Genomic DNA, 16,256 nt, shown 5'->3' on the forward strand with positions numbered 1-16,256 from the left:
TCGATCTGAGGCCTGCAGAGACACAAGTGTGGCTCCTGAGACAGATCCAACCATTTTTTTCATCTTTGATCCCGATTTGGGGGGTTTGGGATTAATAATAATAATACGTCAAATTTATATAGCGCTTTTCCAGGTGATCAAAGATGCTTTGACAAGCGAAGAAGAACATGAAGGACTGGGAAAGAAAATATTGGAACATGGTACCATATCAATACCTCCACACACACACACACACACACACACACACACACACACACACACACACACACACACACACACACACACACACACACACACACACACACCGACTCTCTCAATGTGTCTCTTAAAGGTCTGTCTGTATGTGTGTCTTCATGCTTTCTCCTTTTACTCCAGTGAGAAGAAAGTTGGCAGACTTTTGCTGCAGAGTTATCTATTCATACTCTACTCATACTCTTGCCTAAACTCAAATTTAAATTTAAATATTATGAAAATAATTTGAATACCTAAAATCCTTGCCTCCCACATCCTGTTCTTGTTGTCTATTCTTTGCTGTTGTGTGCTGCAGACGCATCACCTAGGCAGTGGATGCCAGCAGGCTCAACAAGCTGTAAAAAAAAAGGCTTGTTCTATTATAGAGCTGAGCTTAGACACCCTGGAGACAGAGGTAGAGCGTAGACTCCAAACTGGAATCTATCTCAGACAAAGCCTTCAACCCTCTACAATATGAGCTGACACAGCTATAAAGTACATTTAGTCCCCAGCTCATCTGCTCGAGGTATACCAGGGGCTGCTTAAAGTTATCATATGTGCCAGTCATCATGCACAGAGCTCACTGCAGCAGCATCCCTAGCCTCAGCCAGTGAGGAGGAAGCTGAAGCCTGGTTGCCTGGAATGTCTTTATACGCTGCTCTGGGGCATTTTTTGGGCCTTCTTTTCTTTTCTTTTTGTTGTTTGTCTCCATCCCTTGACGAAATAATACAAAAACCTTACAGTATAAAAGAAGCAAATGTTCCATTAATTATGGCGTCATACAGTTGAAGCAAGAATCAGCTATTTCCGCACAGCCATATATATATATATATTTTTACATATATATATATATATATATATATATATATATACATAATTATGTTTTAAGGTAAAATGTAAGTTATTTTCCACATGAATCAAAGTTGTGTTTAAGAAAAGTGTCTTTACACCTGCCAACACACTTTCTATTTTACTGCCATCAAGCTCTGTAGTGCTTTACTGCATCATGTTGCTTAGGTGCTCATGTTATTGTGTATAACTGTTGTATGTGCAAAGTGAAATAATCTGATCTGCATGTGTACCATGTTTCCATTATAAATATACTCTTAAGAAGAGCGGTGTTCCCCACAGTCATTTCCTCAGATTACCAGTGTGTTTGAGATGTGTATGTACGTTTGTCAAGATTTCATGTTCCAATATGGCATTGAAAATATTTTAATTGTAGCATTGCTTCTCTTCCAGTCCCATTCTCTGGGATAAAGACCTATGTGGATCCAGACACGTATGAAGACCCCACTCAGGCTGTGGAGGAATTCGCCAAAGAGATAGAGCCCTCATACATATGCATCGACAGGGTGATTGGTGCAGGTAAAATGGAAACATACTTGTTAATACTATATGTAAACAAGCAGTAACTCATAGTGTACATGTGTTTATGTACATGTATCTATGTTGGGATAGCATAGGTTTTACCTGTGTGCAAGAGGAAAACATAAATTATTATAATGCATTAACCAGATAGATGGAGTCATTTAGTTGGTGCCATTACCTTAACGGGGTGTTTCCTAAATTCATATTTAGGATTGCAAAGACATAATTACACAAAAATGTCCCATTGATGGTTGTCTAGTACATGTGATAGAGAAATGCTCACATTTTATGTTGAGTAACTATTATATTTTATAAGAAATATTATACATCATAAAGTTTGAATTAGAATTTTTACAGCAACTCTTAGCAAGCTGATTTCTAAGTAATTTATAGTATTGTACCTTAAGGGGGCAAAGGCAGTGCTGCTGACTGTAGATAATAATGTTTGATGGTTCATTAAATTGAACAGATTGTTTCTGCTATTTCACCCATGAGTAATTATGAAAGCGCCTCGCATATGTCTTGTTTCTGTAACATGGGCTCCATCTGGTGGAGGCAGTGTGTACTTACAAATGTTTCAATGGCAAGGTAACTGCAGCACACTTTTGTGTGTTTATACATTTCTCTCTTGTTTCAGTTACTTTTAATTGATTAACCGACTATGAATCATAATCTTCATTTCACCTGACTTCTTAAAAGCAAAAACCTATTCAAACTTAAGAAAGAACAGGAAATAATGACCAATTATATGGGCAGTAATTATTGCATATATTGTTTTGATGATTTAATTGAGTTGCAGTGAATGTTACACTGTTTGGAATAAGTCTTCATGCTTCATGACAGTGCACTCTTTATATATTGTGTTGTTTTGAAAGGTGAATTTGGAGAAGTCTGTAGTGGTCGGTTGCGCATACCTGGAAGAATGGACATCGCCGTTGCAATAAAGACACTTAAAGGCGGCTATATGGAACAACAGAGGCGAGACTTTTTGCGTGAGGCTTCAATCATGGGACAGTTTGACAACCCCAACATCATCAGGCTGGAGGGGGTGGTCACTAGGAGTAAGCTTTATATGTGTATATCTGTCTGTGTGTTCGTCTCTTCAGCATCAGGTCACAACATTATTTACTTTAGTCTTTTTTCTCTTTCACTAAAACATGTCTTCTACCTTTACCTCAGGCAGACCAGTAATGATAGTCGTAGAGTACATGGAAAATGGAGCACTTGATTCTTTCCTCAGGGTAAGAGGAATACATGTTAACAGATATACATAGTTTCCTGAGGAGATATTGTCCTCCATACATCACATTTGTCCTCTCTCTCTCTCTCTCTCTCTCTGTCTCTCTCACTCTCTCTCTCTCACTCTCTTTCTCTCTCTCTCTCTCTCTCTCTCACAACCACTCCAGACACGTGACGGGCAGTTCACAGTACTCCAGCTAGTAGGCATGCTGCGCGGCATCGCAGTAGGCATGACCTATCTTTCAGATATGAGTTACATTCACAGAGACCTCGCTGCTCGCAACATCTTGGTGGATGCAAATTTGGTGTGTAAGGTGTCTGATTTTGGCATGTCCAGAGTCCTTGAAGACGACAGTGAAGCAGCCTACACTGCTACAGTGAGTGTGGATCGAAAAGTTGCTACAGGACACCACAACCTGACAGTTATTACAGGAATGTTCTCCATGAAACTCCTTAACAAGTTTATTCTGTGTTGTTGTTTTTGTCAGGGAGGAAAGATACCAATACGCTGGACGGCACCAGAGGCTATTGCTTATGGAAAGTTTTCCACCGTTAGTGATGTATGGAGCTACGGCATTGTCATGTGGGAAGTGATGTCATATGGTGAGAGGCCATACTGGGAGATGTCCAATCAAGATGTAAGCTGCTGATCACATTAAAACTCCATAACCACTAAGGTGTGATCAACACAAATATCCTTTGCATTTGTATTTAACTTTTTGGTGTTGATTTCAGGTCATTTTATCAATTGAAGAAGGCTACCGTCTACCAGCACCAATGGGCTGCCCTGTGACACTGCACCAGTTGATGCTGCACTGCTGGCAGAAGGAGTCTAACCAGCGACCACGCTTTGACAATGTGCTCTCTTTCCTGGACAAACTCATAATTAATCCCAGTAGTCTGCTAACCCTGGTTAATGACATACAGAGGTACGTATAAACATACACTTTGTGACAGTACAATACTGGTTTTGTATTTTTAAGCCCACTAACTTTAAGTTATGTATGTAAGTTATGTTAGTATCTAAAGCATAAGGTACAATTTTATTGTTTCCCTACCTTCCAAGCAGTAATTGTTTTTAATTTTAGCAGGGTATGATAATCATCGTGCATAGACTTAAAGTTCCCATATTTTTTTATGATACCTGCTTTATCACAAAAATGTCTGTGTATTTGTATGATAAAGCAGATGGAGGTACTGTTTATAAAAACTGTGAAAGTATCACAACAGAGAAATGTTCACAGCCCACATTCAGAAACTGTGCCTTTAAACAAGACGTAGGACTTCTGTACAGTTGTGATGTCACAACTACACTATGCACACATACAGTATATAGGTAGAAAGTGCAGCTACATTGACATTACAGTCATAACTCGGCTGCATTGACGGTGCAGAGACACGGAGAGTGTAGATGTGGAATACTCAGAAAGAAAGACTGGGCTTTCTTGGGAGGTGGGCTTAAAGAGACATGCCCTTGAATACAGGTATATTCACAGAGACTGTATGAAAAAATTATGTTTATAATAAAAAGTTTAATTAAAAGTTTTAATAAAAACACACAATACAAGTAATGGGCATTTTATTGTGATTGTGAGATTGTGTCTGTCATCACTGAATGGCACAGCAATGAAGTTATGAGACGGAAAAACACCTTGCGCATTCAGGTGCTTATGAGAGGGTTCAGAATGTAATGACTGGTTTTCGGGTCCCTTCTAGCATTGTATTTACATATGTTTTTATGTGCTGTTTGTTAGAATATGTGTGGACATCTTGAAAAATATTCTGTAAATGTGGTACAGTGGTATCATCAATCAATAATAATGTAGTTTTAGGGAGAAAAGATGATACATTTGTAAATATTGACCATGATTAATTACTAATTTCATGGTAAAGTTTTCCTATCAGACATCATAGTAAACTAAAATCCTTTTTTTAAGGCAGGTTATAGTATGTGTTGGAAAACGGATTGTAGTAATATTGCATCTGACATGGTAATTCAAAGAATATTTAATATTCAGAGCAACAATATGCTAAGATGTGTGTTTGTATACCTAAACTTTCTGTGTGTCATCCCAGTTTCCCTGAGTCCCCAGAGGAGATGCCAGACTACCCTCTTTTCATTTCTATCGGTGACTGGCTTGACTCTATCAAAATGAGCCAGTATAAGAACAACTTCCTTGCAGCAGGATACACAACACTGGATTCCATTTCAACCATGAGTATAGAGTGAGTGAAATTATACAGAGTGCAGCTAGAGTTTCAAAAGCACACTAAAAGGAAAAAAGCATCAAAGGAACAAAAAAATGGTGAAATTGTAATAAAATTGATTCCACTATTAAGTTTTAGTAAAAAAGAAAAATCATCTCTATGTATGTGTAACTATATTACTACTAGTAGTATTACAGCATTCTGTCTTTCTTTTCTCAGTGCGGTCATTGTTCATATTATAACGTTTTCCCATTGTGCGTGTTGCAGGTTATAGTGACATTTACAACTTCATCGCATGTTTGTCATTATGTACAAGTAAGTCTGCTGTTTTTATGAAAACTGTAATCTTCTTCTCTCCTTCAGCGACATCAGGCGTATCGGGATCTGTCTGATTGGCCACCAGAGGAGAATCATAAGCAGCATACAGTCTCTTCGCCTGCAGCTTCACCACATCCAACAGAGTGGCTTTCAAGTGTGAGACCATCTCACAAACACAGACTGTGTGTACACACTGAGCCGGAAACTAACCAGACTTACTTGGCATCGTCATAATTGCACAAACACCAGACTGTTAGGTGTAGCAGGTACCACACGCTGCTCATGTGAGGGCGGTCTGCGGCTAGACACACGTGGTCTAGCTCATGCACACTTGTCATCTTTTGGATCATAATCAACACAGCATCCACAACAACCAACCTCTGTCAGCGTTGGCCGAATGCGGCCTCTTTATTATCTCAGCAACTTCTAGCATTCACTTGAATTTAGGACTTCCTTTCTCTAGTAATTCAAGTGTTCACCGATACCTCTTCTCTTTCCAAGTGACAATCCAATGGTTTCTATTGACTTTGAATGGTCTCAAGTCAGTTACCTCATGACCAGAGAAGTTGTGGATAGGATAGAAGGTATTGAATGGTACAGTACGTGATTTAATAACAACCTCCCCAGCTGGTTAATGAAGTGATTCACCAGAAAAAAAGATGGACAGAATGGTAAATACAATCATGTTTTTTGAAACTGAAGACCGCTGAATGTCAAAAGATTTTATAGAAATGTACGTTCTATCCTCATAATTATGCAGTATGTCTTGTAAAAAAAAGTCTTGTGAAAGTTGTATGTTTTATTCAGTATGTTTGTTCCTTAATAAACAACCCTATTTTAATACTTTGTTTTCTCTCAGACTTTAACCACTCCAGGCTCGAACGTCGACCTCTCTTCAAGGCAGAGTCTTAATTGCAGATGCACATGAACTCTCTCTCTCTCTCTCTCTCTCTCTCTCTCTCTCTCTCTCTCTCTCTCTCTCTCTCTCTCTCTCTCTCTCTCTCTCTCTCTCTCTCTCTCTCTCTCTCTCTCTCTCTCTCTCTCTCTTTCTCTTTCTCTCTCTCTCAAACACACATGCTCAATAACAGTGTCCTTCTAATTGTCTCTCAAGAGTCTGACACATTTTCTCGACATGAAGAATTGTCAGGTGAGTTTGTCAAATGGGTGCTTATGATACGTAGGTTATAGATTAAAGACAAACAGACCTTAAAGAGCCAGTGGCAATTGCAAACGATGTTTTATACATATGGCCTATATTATTTACTGATTTGCATACATTAACTTATGAATGCAATGATTAAATGGTTAAATAAGAATACACCTAAGAAATGCCTGGATACAGGAATAAATGCAGAAATCAATCAATCAATAAATACAAGAATATATAGTGCATAAATAAATAATAATAATAATAATGCTTTACATTTATTTCTACAATTTTGTTCACCTACATTTATGTATCTCTGTGTCCATATGTAAATGAGGTAGGGGATCCCATTTATTTATTTCTGAATTTATTTATTCCGGTATTTATTTATTTATATATTTATTTTTGCATGTATTTATTCATTTATTGAGACTTAAGTCATGTTAAGTCCTCCATATATTTCTTTCTACAGCAGCAGGTTGAGTTGAGCCTTGTTTGTCCTGCAGGTGGCAGACTTGAGTCATCAGCACACTGGTCTCCAAGCAACACAGTGTAAATAACTCGGTGTTTCTTCTGTTGGCTAGAGAGCATGAGAGGGCAGAGGAGAAATGAATGAAACACCTGGACATTTAATAAAGCGTTAAGTGCATCCTGGAAGCAAGACCCCCAAGGCTAAATTACAGGTAAAATCCAGCGCTACAAAGTAAACAGTTTGGGAAAGGTAATTACAAGCTAACGTTAGCGCTATAGTCACCAGCTATCCCGCTAGCTTTAGATTTCAAACACGTTTAGCTTAACTAATGTCTCATGTTTGCGGCTGCTTGTAAAAAAAATGCGATATAGACTGCTGCACAAGAATTGTCTAACGTTAGTTTCTTAAACCCAGCAAGTTGAAGTAGCCTAGCAGCTAAACGTTAGCTAAGGCTACCTAGCAACAGTAACAAGAGATTAACTAAATAGCTGTAGAAGCTGGAGAGCCCCTCTAAGTACGTTAGCTTAAGCTAATGGTTAGCGAATAAGAGTCGAGATAATGCTGTGTCGAAAGCCACAATGGGTTGTTTCTCTTTTCTACGTTTACTCTTAGCGTTAACATTCAACTATGTTAAATGTATGGTTAGGGATGGGTGGGTGTTGGTGCTAATTAATTTAAACGTTAGTCAAACAACACATAACGCAATGAGAAGGGAAATATTATTTCCCAAGTCCATTCGCTGATTACTGCACACCAGGTTCGCTTCAAAGCATCAAAAGTCAATTATAACATATTCATGGTATTCATGAGGCCGTTACTATAACGTTAGTGCATTACTTTCTGGTATCTAAGTTATTGTAGATCGGAAATAGTAAGTCAGCGGTTTAGACGCATATTTTACCCAGAGCAAGAAATCAGAATATATGAACAATTGCTAGAAAAAGTATGTGAACCCTTTGGAAAGACCTGAAGTTCTGCTTAAATTGGTCATAAAATGTGATCTGACCTTCATCTAAGTCACAACAATAGACAGTCTGCTTTTTGCTTTTTCCACCCTGCACTGTGAATGTTTACACGGTGTGTTCAATAACAACATGAAAACAAAAATTGTGTATGTGGTGTTAGTTAAAGCAGACGGTGTTTGTCTATTGGTGTGAATTAGATGATGATCAGATCACATTTTACGACCAATTTATGCAGGAATCCAGGTCATTCCCAAGGGTTTACATACTTTTTCCTGCAATTGTCTATATATTAGTGTAAAAGTGCAGAACTATGACACCATAGCATCAGCTTCAGTAGATCTGCTAAGACCATTGAACTGAAATCTATGCATGATATTCTGTTACTATTAAACTGAGTATTTATAGTATTTTTCTTGTAGATCAGACAGGCTGATGGTTGCTGGCTAGCCAATGGGGCTGTTTGACAAGTTGGTAGGATGGCTGGGGTTGAAGAAGGAGGTGAATGTGCTGTGTCTTGGTCTGGACAACAGTGGAAAAACCACCATCATCAACCAACTCAAGCCCTCTAATGTAAGTCTAGTTTACCCAATGGTTTAAACAGTGATGTTGCAGATTATGCAGATGAAATGTGATATTCATATTTTAAATGAGTGGTTGCAAAGTAGTTGTGCACTTCAATATTTCATATCACTGGCTTTGTTTTCCTTTAATTATCTGTGATATATTATCTTCCTATAATTATATACAGATCACTTGTAGGTTGTTATCTGGCATTTACTGGCAAGGAATTCAAGAAATCGTACAAATTGTAGGTTTTATTTAGGCTTTTATTTGTAATATGCTGCATTTGTCTTCCAGGCCCAGGCTCAAGACATCGTCCCAACCATTGGCTTCAGCATAGAGAAGTTCAAGACATCCAGGTAGCTGTTCATCATAAAACAACTTGTTGATTTAATAAAATTAGTTGTTCAAGAAACGTCTTCTAATATTTACACATTTCGGTCACAAGTAAAGTTATAATGTTGGAGCTATTTGGATATTTTATGCTATGTTTACACATCCTCAATGAGCGCATAAAAGTTTTCTCTCTTCTTGTAGTCTTTCCTTCACAGTGTTTGACATGTCTGGTCAAGGCAGATACAGAAACCTTTGGGAACACTACTACAAGTGAGTGTGCCAGTGTTACAAAAAAAATAACAATCATATTTGCCATTTGATACATATTAATTCATGTGATTTCTTTGTTTTTCTCAGGGAAGGCCAGGCTATCATATTTGTCATTGACAGTGCAGATAAACTGAGGATGGTAGTAGCCAAAGAAGAACTGGACACATTACTAAACCACCCTGGTACGCTCATGTACATGTTTTTTTAACTTAGGTCTGTATCCCAGCCACGTTAAATACTGTGCTGTTTGTGTCTCTTTCTCAGTCTAAGCTGTGCACTATGTAAAGACAGGTGTTACTGATTTTGAAAAATGACCATTCATTTTTGTTTTGCCAATAATTTATAACATTTTATAAATGTTTCCAATCGTTTGGTTTCACAATATTGTCCGTCATTAGTAGAGCTGAATTACTGATTTATATCACTAACTTTCCAAGATGGTCCATTTCTCTCTCACTACAGATATTAAACACAAGAGGATCCCCATCCTGTTCTTTGCTAACAAGATGGATGTCAGGGATGCTCTGTCTTCTGTCAAGGTCTCACAGCTGCTCTGTTTGGAGAACATCAAAGACAAACCCTGGCACATCTGGTATAAACACACATGCACACTTTTTTCCATACTTCTATGCCTGGATGTGAAAAAAAACAAAGAATTCAAAGGTTGTTTTTCTTTTTTCTTTTAAAAAAATATGATGTTTTGATATGTTTCAGTGCTACCGATGCTCTAAAAGGAGAAGGTTTACAAGAGGGAGTCGACTGGTTACAAGGTATGAGAGTTCATAAGAATTATAGTAAGAGGGGGAGTGTAATGGTGTTCTGAGCTCACAGTCTGGTTTGGTAGACCTTTTTTTTTTACCATTACTGTAAGTGTAGAATACAACAAATCACATTTTACCTTCAATTTATATGTTTGTGAAATTTCCTAGAATACATTTATATTTCCATTACAGTTCCATTACATTATTTTGACAAATGACAAACTCTACTTTTAAAAATAAACCATTAAGGGGTTGTTTTTAAATCTGTATATGACTGAACGATACACTGAATATAACTTTATATTGACCTGCAAAGTATAGCCTGTTTCACTACATCAACAACATTTTCTTTTTCTTTTATTATGTTCATCGCTCTCATTCGAATCCTACCATAGATCAAATTATGCAGTGAGTACTGTGTGTTTGATAAGTGTTGTGTTATTTAATGTGTTCCTGCGTAGCTGTAAAATATTGTTTTTAAAAAGAAAACTCCCCTACTTTTTCCTTAGTGTACCCGTTTACTGTGTTATTGTAACTTTAGTCTTAACGTAGCTAAGTGTACCAAAAGGGGCCCCATTTAGACGATCTATGGTGCATGGTCTAAAGCGCATGGCGCAAGTGTATTTAGGGGGAGACCTACTCCACTTTTGCTAGTTAGGTGGCGCAAAGTAAGGTGCAAGGGACAAAGGGGTTTTATTTAGTCTCTTCATTAGTCATGGGTGTGTTTTCGGCCTAACATGAATGAAACCAATCAGAGTTTCATCTCCTATTCCCTTTAAATGTCAAGTGGGCCTTCAGCGGTGGCATTATTTAAGCAGCAGGTGTAGGAAATTGGAGAAACGAGCGGTTTTCTGCTGAGGAAACGTATCTGCACTTGCGTGAGGCTGCATTCCCTCCGCCGTCTCACAGTCCTCTTTCTCATAAACAAATCCATTTGACGGAATATGAGCAAATGCACTGATGACCTATTTATTCTTCTGCTCAGGCCACATTGTAGAGAATCTGATTAATATTTTCTCATTAACGATGTATATCACTAACCCACTTTTAATCAAACCATTTATTTTTATGAAAGATACGTAGATGAACTACAGAGCCACAGTCCGTGAAATACTCATCGTGCTCTAATTAATGCCTCCTGTAAATAGCAGAAAAGGTTTTTGTTGGTCAATGGCGCAATTGCTTTCTGCTGCCTCAAGATGGCAATGTGCCAACAATGTGCCTAACCACACCTCATTTTAAAACCAACACACCCATGGTTGCACAGATGTGCACAAGTACATTTGCTACTTACACAAGATAGGCGCTGATAATGAAAATGATAACTGCGTTGGTCTGAAACTATCAATTACAGTTGCACTCTATACTGCTTTAGACCAGGTGCAAGATAGAGCCCAAGGTTGTTCTAAACTGACAGTACAGTTAGGCCTGGGTAGCCTTTAAAAATGATGATCATCTCATCTCATCTTCAACCGCTTATCCGGGGTCGGGTCACGGGGGCAGCAGCTTTAGCAGGGGACCCCAAACTTCCCTTTCCCTGGCCACATTAACCAGCTCTAACTGGGGGATCCCGAGGCGTTCCCAGGCCAGTGTGGAGATATAATCTCTCCACCTAGTCCTGGGTCTTCCCCGAGGCCTCCTCCCAGCTGGACGTGCCTGGAACACCCCCCTAGGGAGGTGCCCAAGGGGCATCCTTACTAGATGCCCGAACCACCTCAACTGGCTCCTACTCCGAGTTCACGGATGGTTGAACTTCTCACCCTATCTCTAAGGGAAACTCCAGCCACCCTGCTGAGAAAACCCATTTTGGCCACTTGTCTATCATGAAGAAATTATGATACCAGTACCAATACCAGTACCCTTAAAGTGATACCAATACCTATAGAGTACTTTATAATAATAATTATAATAATAGAGTTAATTTATATAGCGCTTTTCTGGACTTAAAGTCACTTGACTTCATTAGAAACTTTTTTTTTCCACTTCATTCAATACCCATTATGTGAATGGAAGCATCCTGGCCAGCTAAAGTGCCAACTCTGTCAAATGCAGTGTGGTTGAAGTCACCACACCATACTCTGTATGGGTTGTAGCCGGTTGTAGTTTTGCAGTCAAAGCATCCGTAGAAACTTCTGCTGCTCCTGCAGCGTAATTAATTTTTCTGATGTTGATCCACATGTTCAATATGTTGGTTCCCTCCATTATAAAATACTTAATTACAGATGTTTTTGTTTGTTTATTTTTTTGTTTTTTACATGACTTGCTCTATATTCTGCTGAATAACTGCTTTTGTCACATTTTTTCCAGATCAAATAAAAACAATGAAAACATGAGGGCATGAGGTCGGATGCGCCAGGAGTAGCAGCATCTGTGGAAGTCTTTTTATAAAAGACAGTTTGACCCTTTTTTCAGAGGTACCATGGGTTAGTAATATTTTTAATTGGGAATATAGATGGTTCTTGGATGTGTGTGGTTTTATTTGAAAAATGAGTACATGATTTTCTGATACCAGTAATACCGGGAAAATACATTCAGCAGCAATGCTGTGTCATGAGAAACATACAGATTGGCAACTTTAACATAATCATTTTAGTCAAATGAGTTTTAACTTTTGAATCCAGCTGTTAAATGATCCATTGATAATTGGCTCATAGGGATCATGATATACTATAGCTGCAACTAAATAAGTCATCGTGGTTGGCGCTGTCTTCATTTTAGGGAGCATGGATACCCTGCAAGTCTTGTAGTCTTGTCTTGTCTTTTGTATGTTTTAGCCCTTCAACTATCCTCCAAAGAGGCCTGTTACCCAGCTGGTTGGGTTCAGACCGGCACCACATTAATCCATTAGTTTAAATTTTAGGTATTTTGCCCTTTGTCCACTGTCTCACAATCACTAATTTGAGACGCGTGGCCTTTTACACTGCACTCTTACTTCAGGGGATAAATGCCCTGATCTGCAATTGTTTTGGCAACTGCTTGAGAGCAGGTGACAATCTCTGCCTGTCTGAAGCCTCCATGCATCAGATATAGTTCTAATGTATGATCTGTATGTAACGGGCTAAAACATACGAAACTACCTAAAAGGAAGGTTGTTTAGAAAAAATGTTTCCACCTCTGAAATATGCCAAATTCTTCATTCTTTTTCTTATGCCTCTCAGGGCCTCTATAGCTACATTACGATTGGTGTTTAAGCAGCACAACAGTTCAGTTAACAATCATTTACTTTTTCAGCATAAGTACATTTTTGGTATTTGTTTGAGAGATACCTTTAACATACTAACAACAAAATAACTTTGTTGAGAAGCTGTAAAGAGATAATGTGCATATTGAAGATGAAATGTTTTCCAGGACCGAATAGGTTTTGTTGTACACTACAATTGTTACCTGTTGCTAAGCGTACCTGTACATTTATAGTTAACATAGCTGTAACTGGTAAAATGATTGTCATTAAGTGAATTTAAATTTGATTAGCTTGTTTAAGAATCTAAACTTGTCTTTATAATGCTATTTTTCAACCAGCGTTTTTATCTTTGCCTTATTTTATTGCTCAAAGGAAAAAAAAGTATCAAACAAAATGCATCATAAAAAGGTACTTCAGTGATTCAAAGGCAGACTACTGAAAAGAAAAAACATCTGCTCAGTCTGCACACCGTTTTTAATGCATGCCTTTGATCCTCTAATTTAGTCTCTGACTGAAAGCTTGCATTAAAAACAATTTCTGTACAGATCAGAGTGTTTGGTTGCTTTTTTATATTCGTGTGCATCACCTGAACCAAGCTGCAAGTGAGAGGAGCTTCATTTTTTGAGTAATGTCATGGCAAAGAGGAACAACTGACAAAATTGTATAATATTGAAAATAATTATGTGTTATTTTATATACTCTGTGGGATTGTGTTCATAAATGTCTCATCTGTAAACCTTATTTTTGTACCACAACTATCCCGATTTGCATGAACTACAAAAACGTTGTGTAACACAAAAAAAAACACTTAACATGAAACTGAATACAGACAGAAAATATCTGGGTAAGATCATGAGTGGGTCTCCTTACAGTCGTGTTTACTTTAAGGGTTGTACCATACAGCACTATACAGCTAATCCAGCATGTTTGATTGACATTAGGAGTTTGTTAATGGTTTAAAATATTAAAAGTAGAAAGTTTAACCAAATTGCATGGGGTCCATAGGACAAAACAACACCATGTGTTTTTATTTAAGTTGTGAATTATTGAAACGTCAACTCAAAGTTATTGATTTCAACATATTAACCAACCAGTGAAATCTTCAAAGATAAATCCCATGTAGAGCAAAAAAAAAAATTGGAAAAAAAGATGAAAAGGTAAAGCCATATACAAATATAGTCCCTCTCAATCCTCGCTTATGACCCGCCAAAGGTGTACTGTTGTATCTGTATCTGCAGAGACCCCGTCCCCTTATTTTGCTGTGTTTGGGACGTTTCTGAGCATTAACCTCTATAAAAAAAAAAAAACAAAGCAGCCAGGTTATAAGCATTCATCCAAGAGGAAGCTACGAAAATGGCAGACAAAGCACTTCAAAAACACCAATATAACAGACAAAGCTTGTTCCAAAACAAGACTGAATCTTGGATTTCACCTGCTGGTTGTGTTTACAAACCACCAGATCCTACTCATTCTCCAAAGAAACCCAAGTGGACATTTCTGCCTTTGTTGCTGTCAGGTTTAACATTGTAACATCTTGAAATTTGTATATCATTGTACTGTAATGTTTTTGTTGAATGAAGACATTTCCAGTGAAAATTGGTCTTTGTGTTACTATGAGCCAAATCATATCAGTCTCACTGTTTAGACTACCACTGGATGATGCCCGAGTCCAAAAAATTCAAATTCTATGGTGATTTTAAGGACATCACATTGATTCTGTAATATATTATCTATTTCTATCTTTATTTCAGAGTGAGGATTTACTTGGACAAGCTTCATATCATTCAGAAACCTTACTGCATATTTCCACAACAATTGAGACCCACTGAGCACAAGTTCACTTTAGCTTCAGAGACGGTATAGATTATTATCAAATGAGCTGTATGTATTTTGTTTATTACATTGTATGTGGTCATTTTCAAAGAATAAATGATGTGGAAAAGTAATATTGTTTCATGATTTGGCAAATAATGTCACTGTGGTGGCTTCATATGTGACTCATGTTGCGTCTCTCCCTCTCGCAAACATCTTGAGCGCTGCCAGCAACAGCTGCTCACTAAACCTCCAGTCCTTGAGCGCTGAAGAACTTATTTGGTTAAACATAAACATTCATTTACACAAGTTATGAGGATTCTGTTATTTTTCTTTGCAGCATGCCAGTTCATGTTTGTAAATTGTGTGTTTGTATCTCTGTGTTGATATGACATGATTATGTGTATGTAGTATAACCAAGCCTCAAACAAAAAGAGGCTCAGTGTTTGGCTTGGAATAGGTGTCAAGGTCATGTGGCAGCCATCTGTCAAACATGCAGTTAGAAACCTTCCCAGCTGTCTTGCTGGTGTTCTTGTATTTTGTCAACAGTGTCACACTGAATCACTGGTCAGATGTCAAACAGAATCCCACTTAAACATTATTCAATTCATCAAATTGTTTTCATATGTAATTTTATGTTTGGTAAATTGATCAAAGAATTGAAATAGGAATAATAAGGTGCTACGGTAGGTGTCTCCAGACCACACTTTGCCATAACAACACATACACAAAGACTCACAAGGTGAAAAAAATACTAGCATTGCTGTAGCAGCTGGTAAATACTAAACATTGCAGCCCCATCAGTTGGTATAGTTAAGTTCAGTTTAACAATCTTAATGACTTAAACCTGAGAAATAAAATGGCCTCTGTCCAAGGTGCTGAAACTGTTCTGTTGCCAAAAGGGGGCGCTGTGTGCATCCAGCGGTTTGAATAAACGTGTCACCCTTTCTCTTTATCCCTCTGAGCAAATACCTTAGCGCTCACGTGTGTGTGTGTGTGTGTGTGTGTGTGTGTGTGTGTGTGTGTGTGTGTGTGTGTGTGTGTGTGTGTGTGTGTGTGTGTGTGTGTGTGTGTGTGTGTGTGTGTGTGTCAGAGTTGCTTTTTTTTTTATGTCTTAAAACCATATCATTAAATCTCTCTTGCTGCTGCAGGATCCATCCTAATTGGATGTCTGTCAGTTTTGACAAGAGTAGCCCAGAATAAACGACTTAAGGCAGAGACGGCCATTAAGTACACACAGTCCATTGATATAGACCCTGGAGGGAAAGTGATAGGCACAGTACACTTTTATGAGTTCTAATTGCTCAAAGGTGAGGATCGTTTTAATCTACGAAGTCTTCCACGTTAGGCCCCAAAAAGAGAGTGGGCCGTTTTTGCTTAAGAG

General features: G+C 38.1%; 2 protein-coding genes across 2 annotated transcripts in view; both read left to right on the forward strand.

Moving 5' to 3' along the window:
• LOC310945563 (ephrin type-A receptor 6-like) overlaps positions 1–5,527 on the forward strand; it is a gene marked incomplete at both ends in the record, with an annotated part of 52,282 nt that extends 46,755 nt beyond the window's left edge. Inside the window, 8 exon segments of the mRNA XM_083911694.1 lie at positions 1,474–1,599; positions 2,478–2,754; positions 2,756–2,843; positions 3,009–3,218; positions 3,330–3,479; positions 3,577–3,770; positions 4,918–5,067; positions 5,413–5,527. Coding sequence (XP_083767820.1) covers positions 1,474–1,599; positions 2,478–2,754; positions 2,756–2,843; positions 3,009–3,218; positions 3,330–3,479; positions 3,577–3,770; positions 4,918–5,067; positions 5,413–5,527 — 1,310 coding nt within the window.
• Positions 5,528–7,073: 1,546 nt separating this feature from the next.
• arl6 (ARF like GTPase 6) lies at positions 7,074–13,069 on the forward strand. The gene is made up of 8 exons (XM_083916468.1): positions 7,074–7,197; positions 8,371–8,521; positions 8,810–8,871; positions 9,050–9,118; positions 9,206–9,300; positions 9,581–9,710; positions 9,833–9,888; positions 12,187–13,069. The coding sequence occupies exons 2-8, from the start codon at positions 8,402–8,404 to the stop codon at positions 12,210–12,212; spliced, it is 558 nt and encodes a 185-aa protein (XP_083772594.1). The 5' UTR covers positions 7,074–7,197; positions 8,371–8,401; the 3' UTR covers positions 12,213–13,069.
• The last annotated feature ends 3,187 nt before the right edge of the window (positions 13,070–16,256 follow it).

This window comes from Echiichthys vipera (genome assembly GCF_963691815.1).
Source record: "Echiichthys vipera genome assembly, chromosome: 1".
In the NCBI taxonomy this organism is placed as follows: Eukaryota; Metazoa; Chordata; class Actinopteri; order Perciformes; family Trachinidae; genus Echiichthys; species Echiichthys vipera.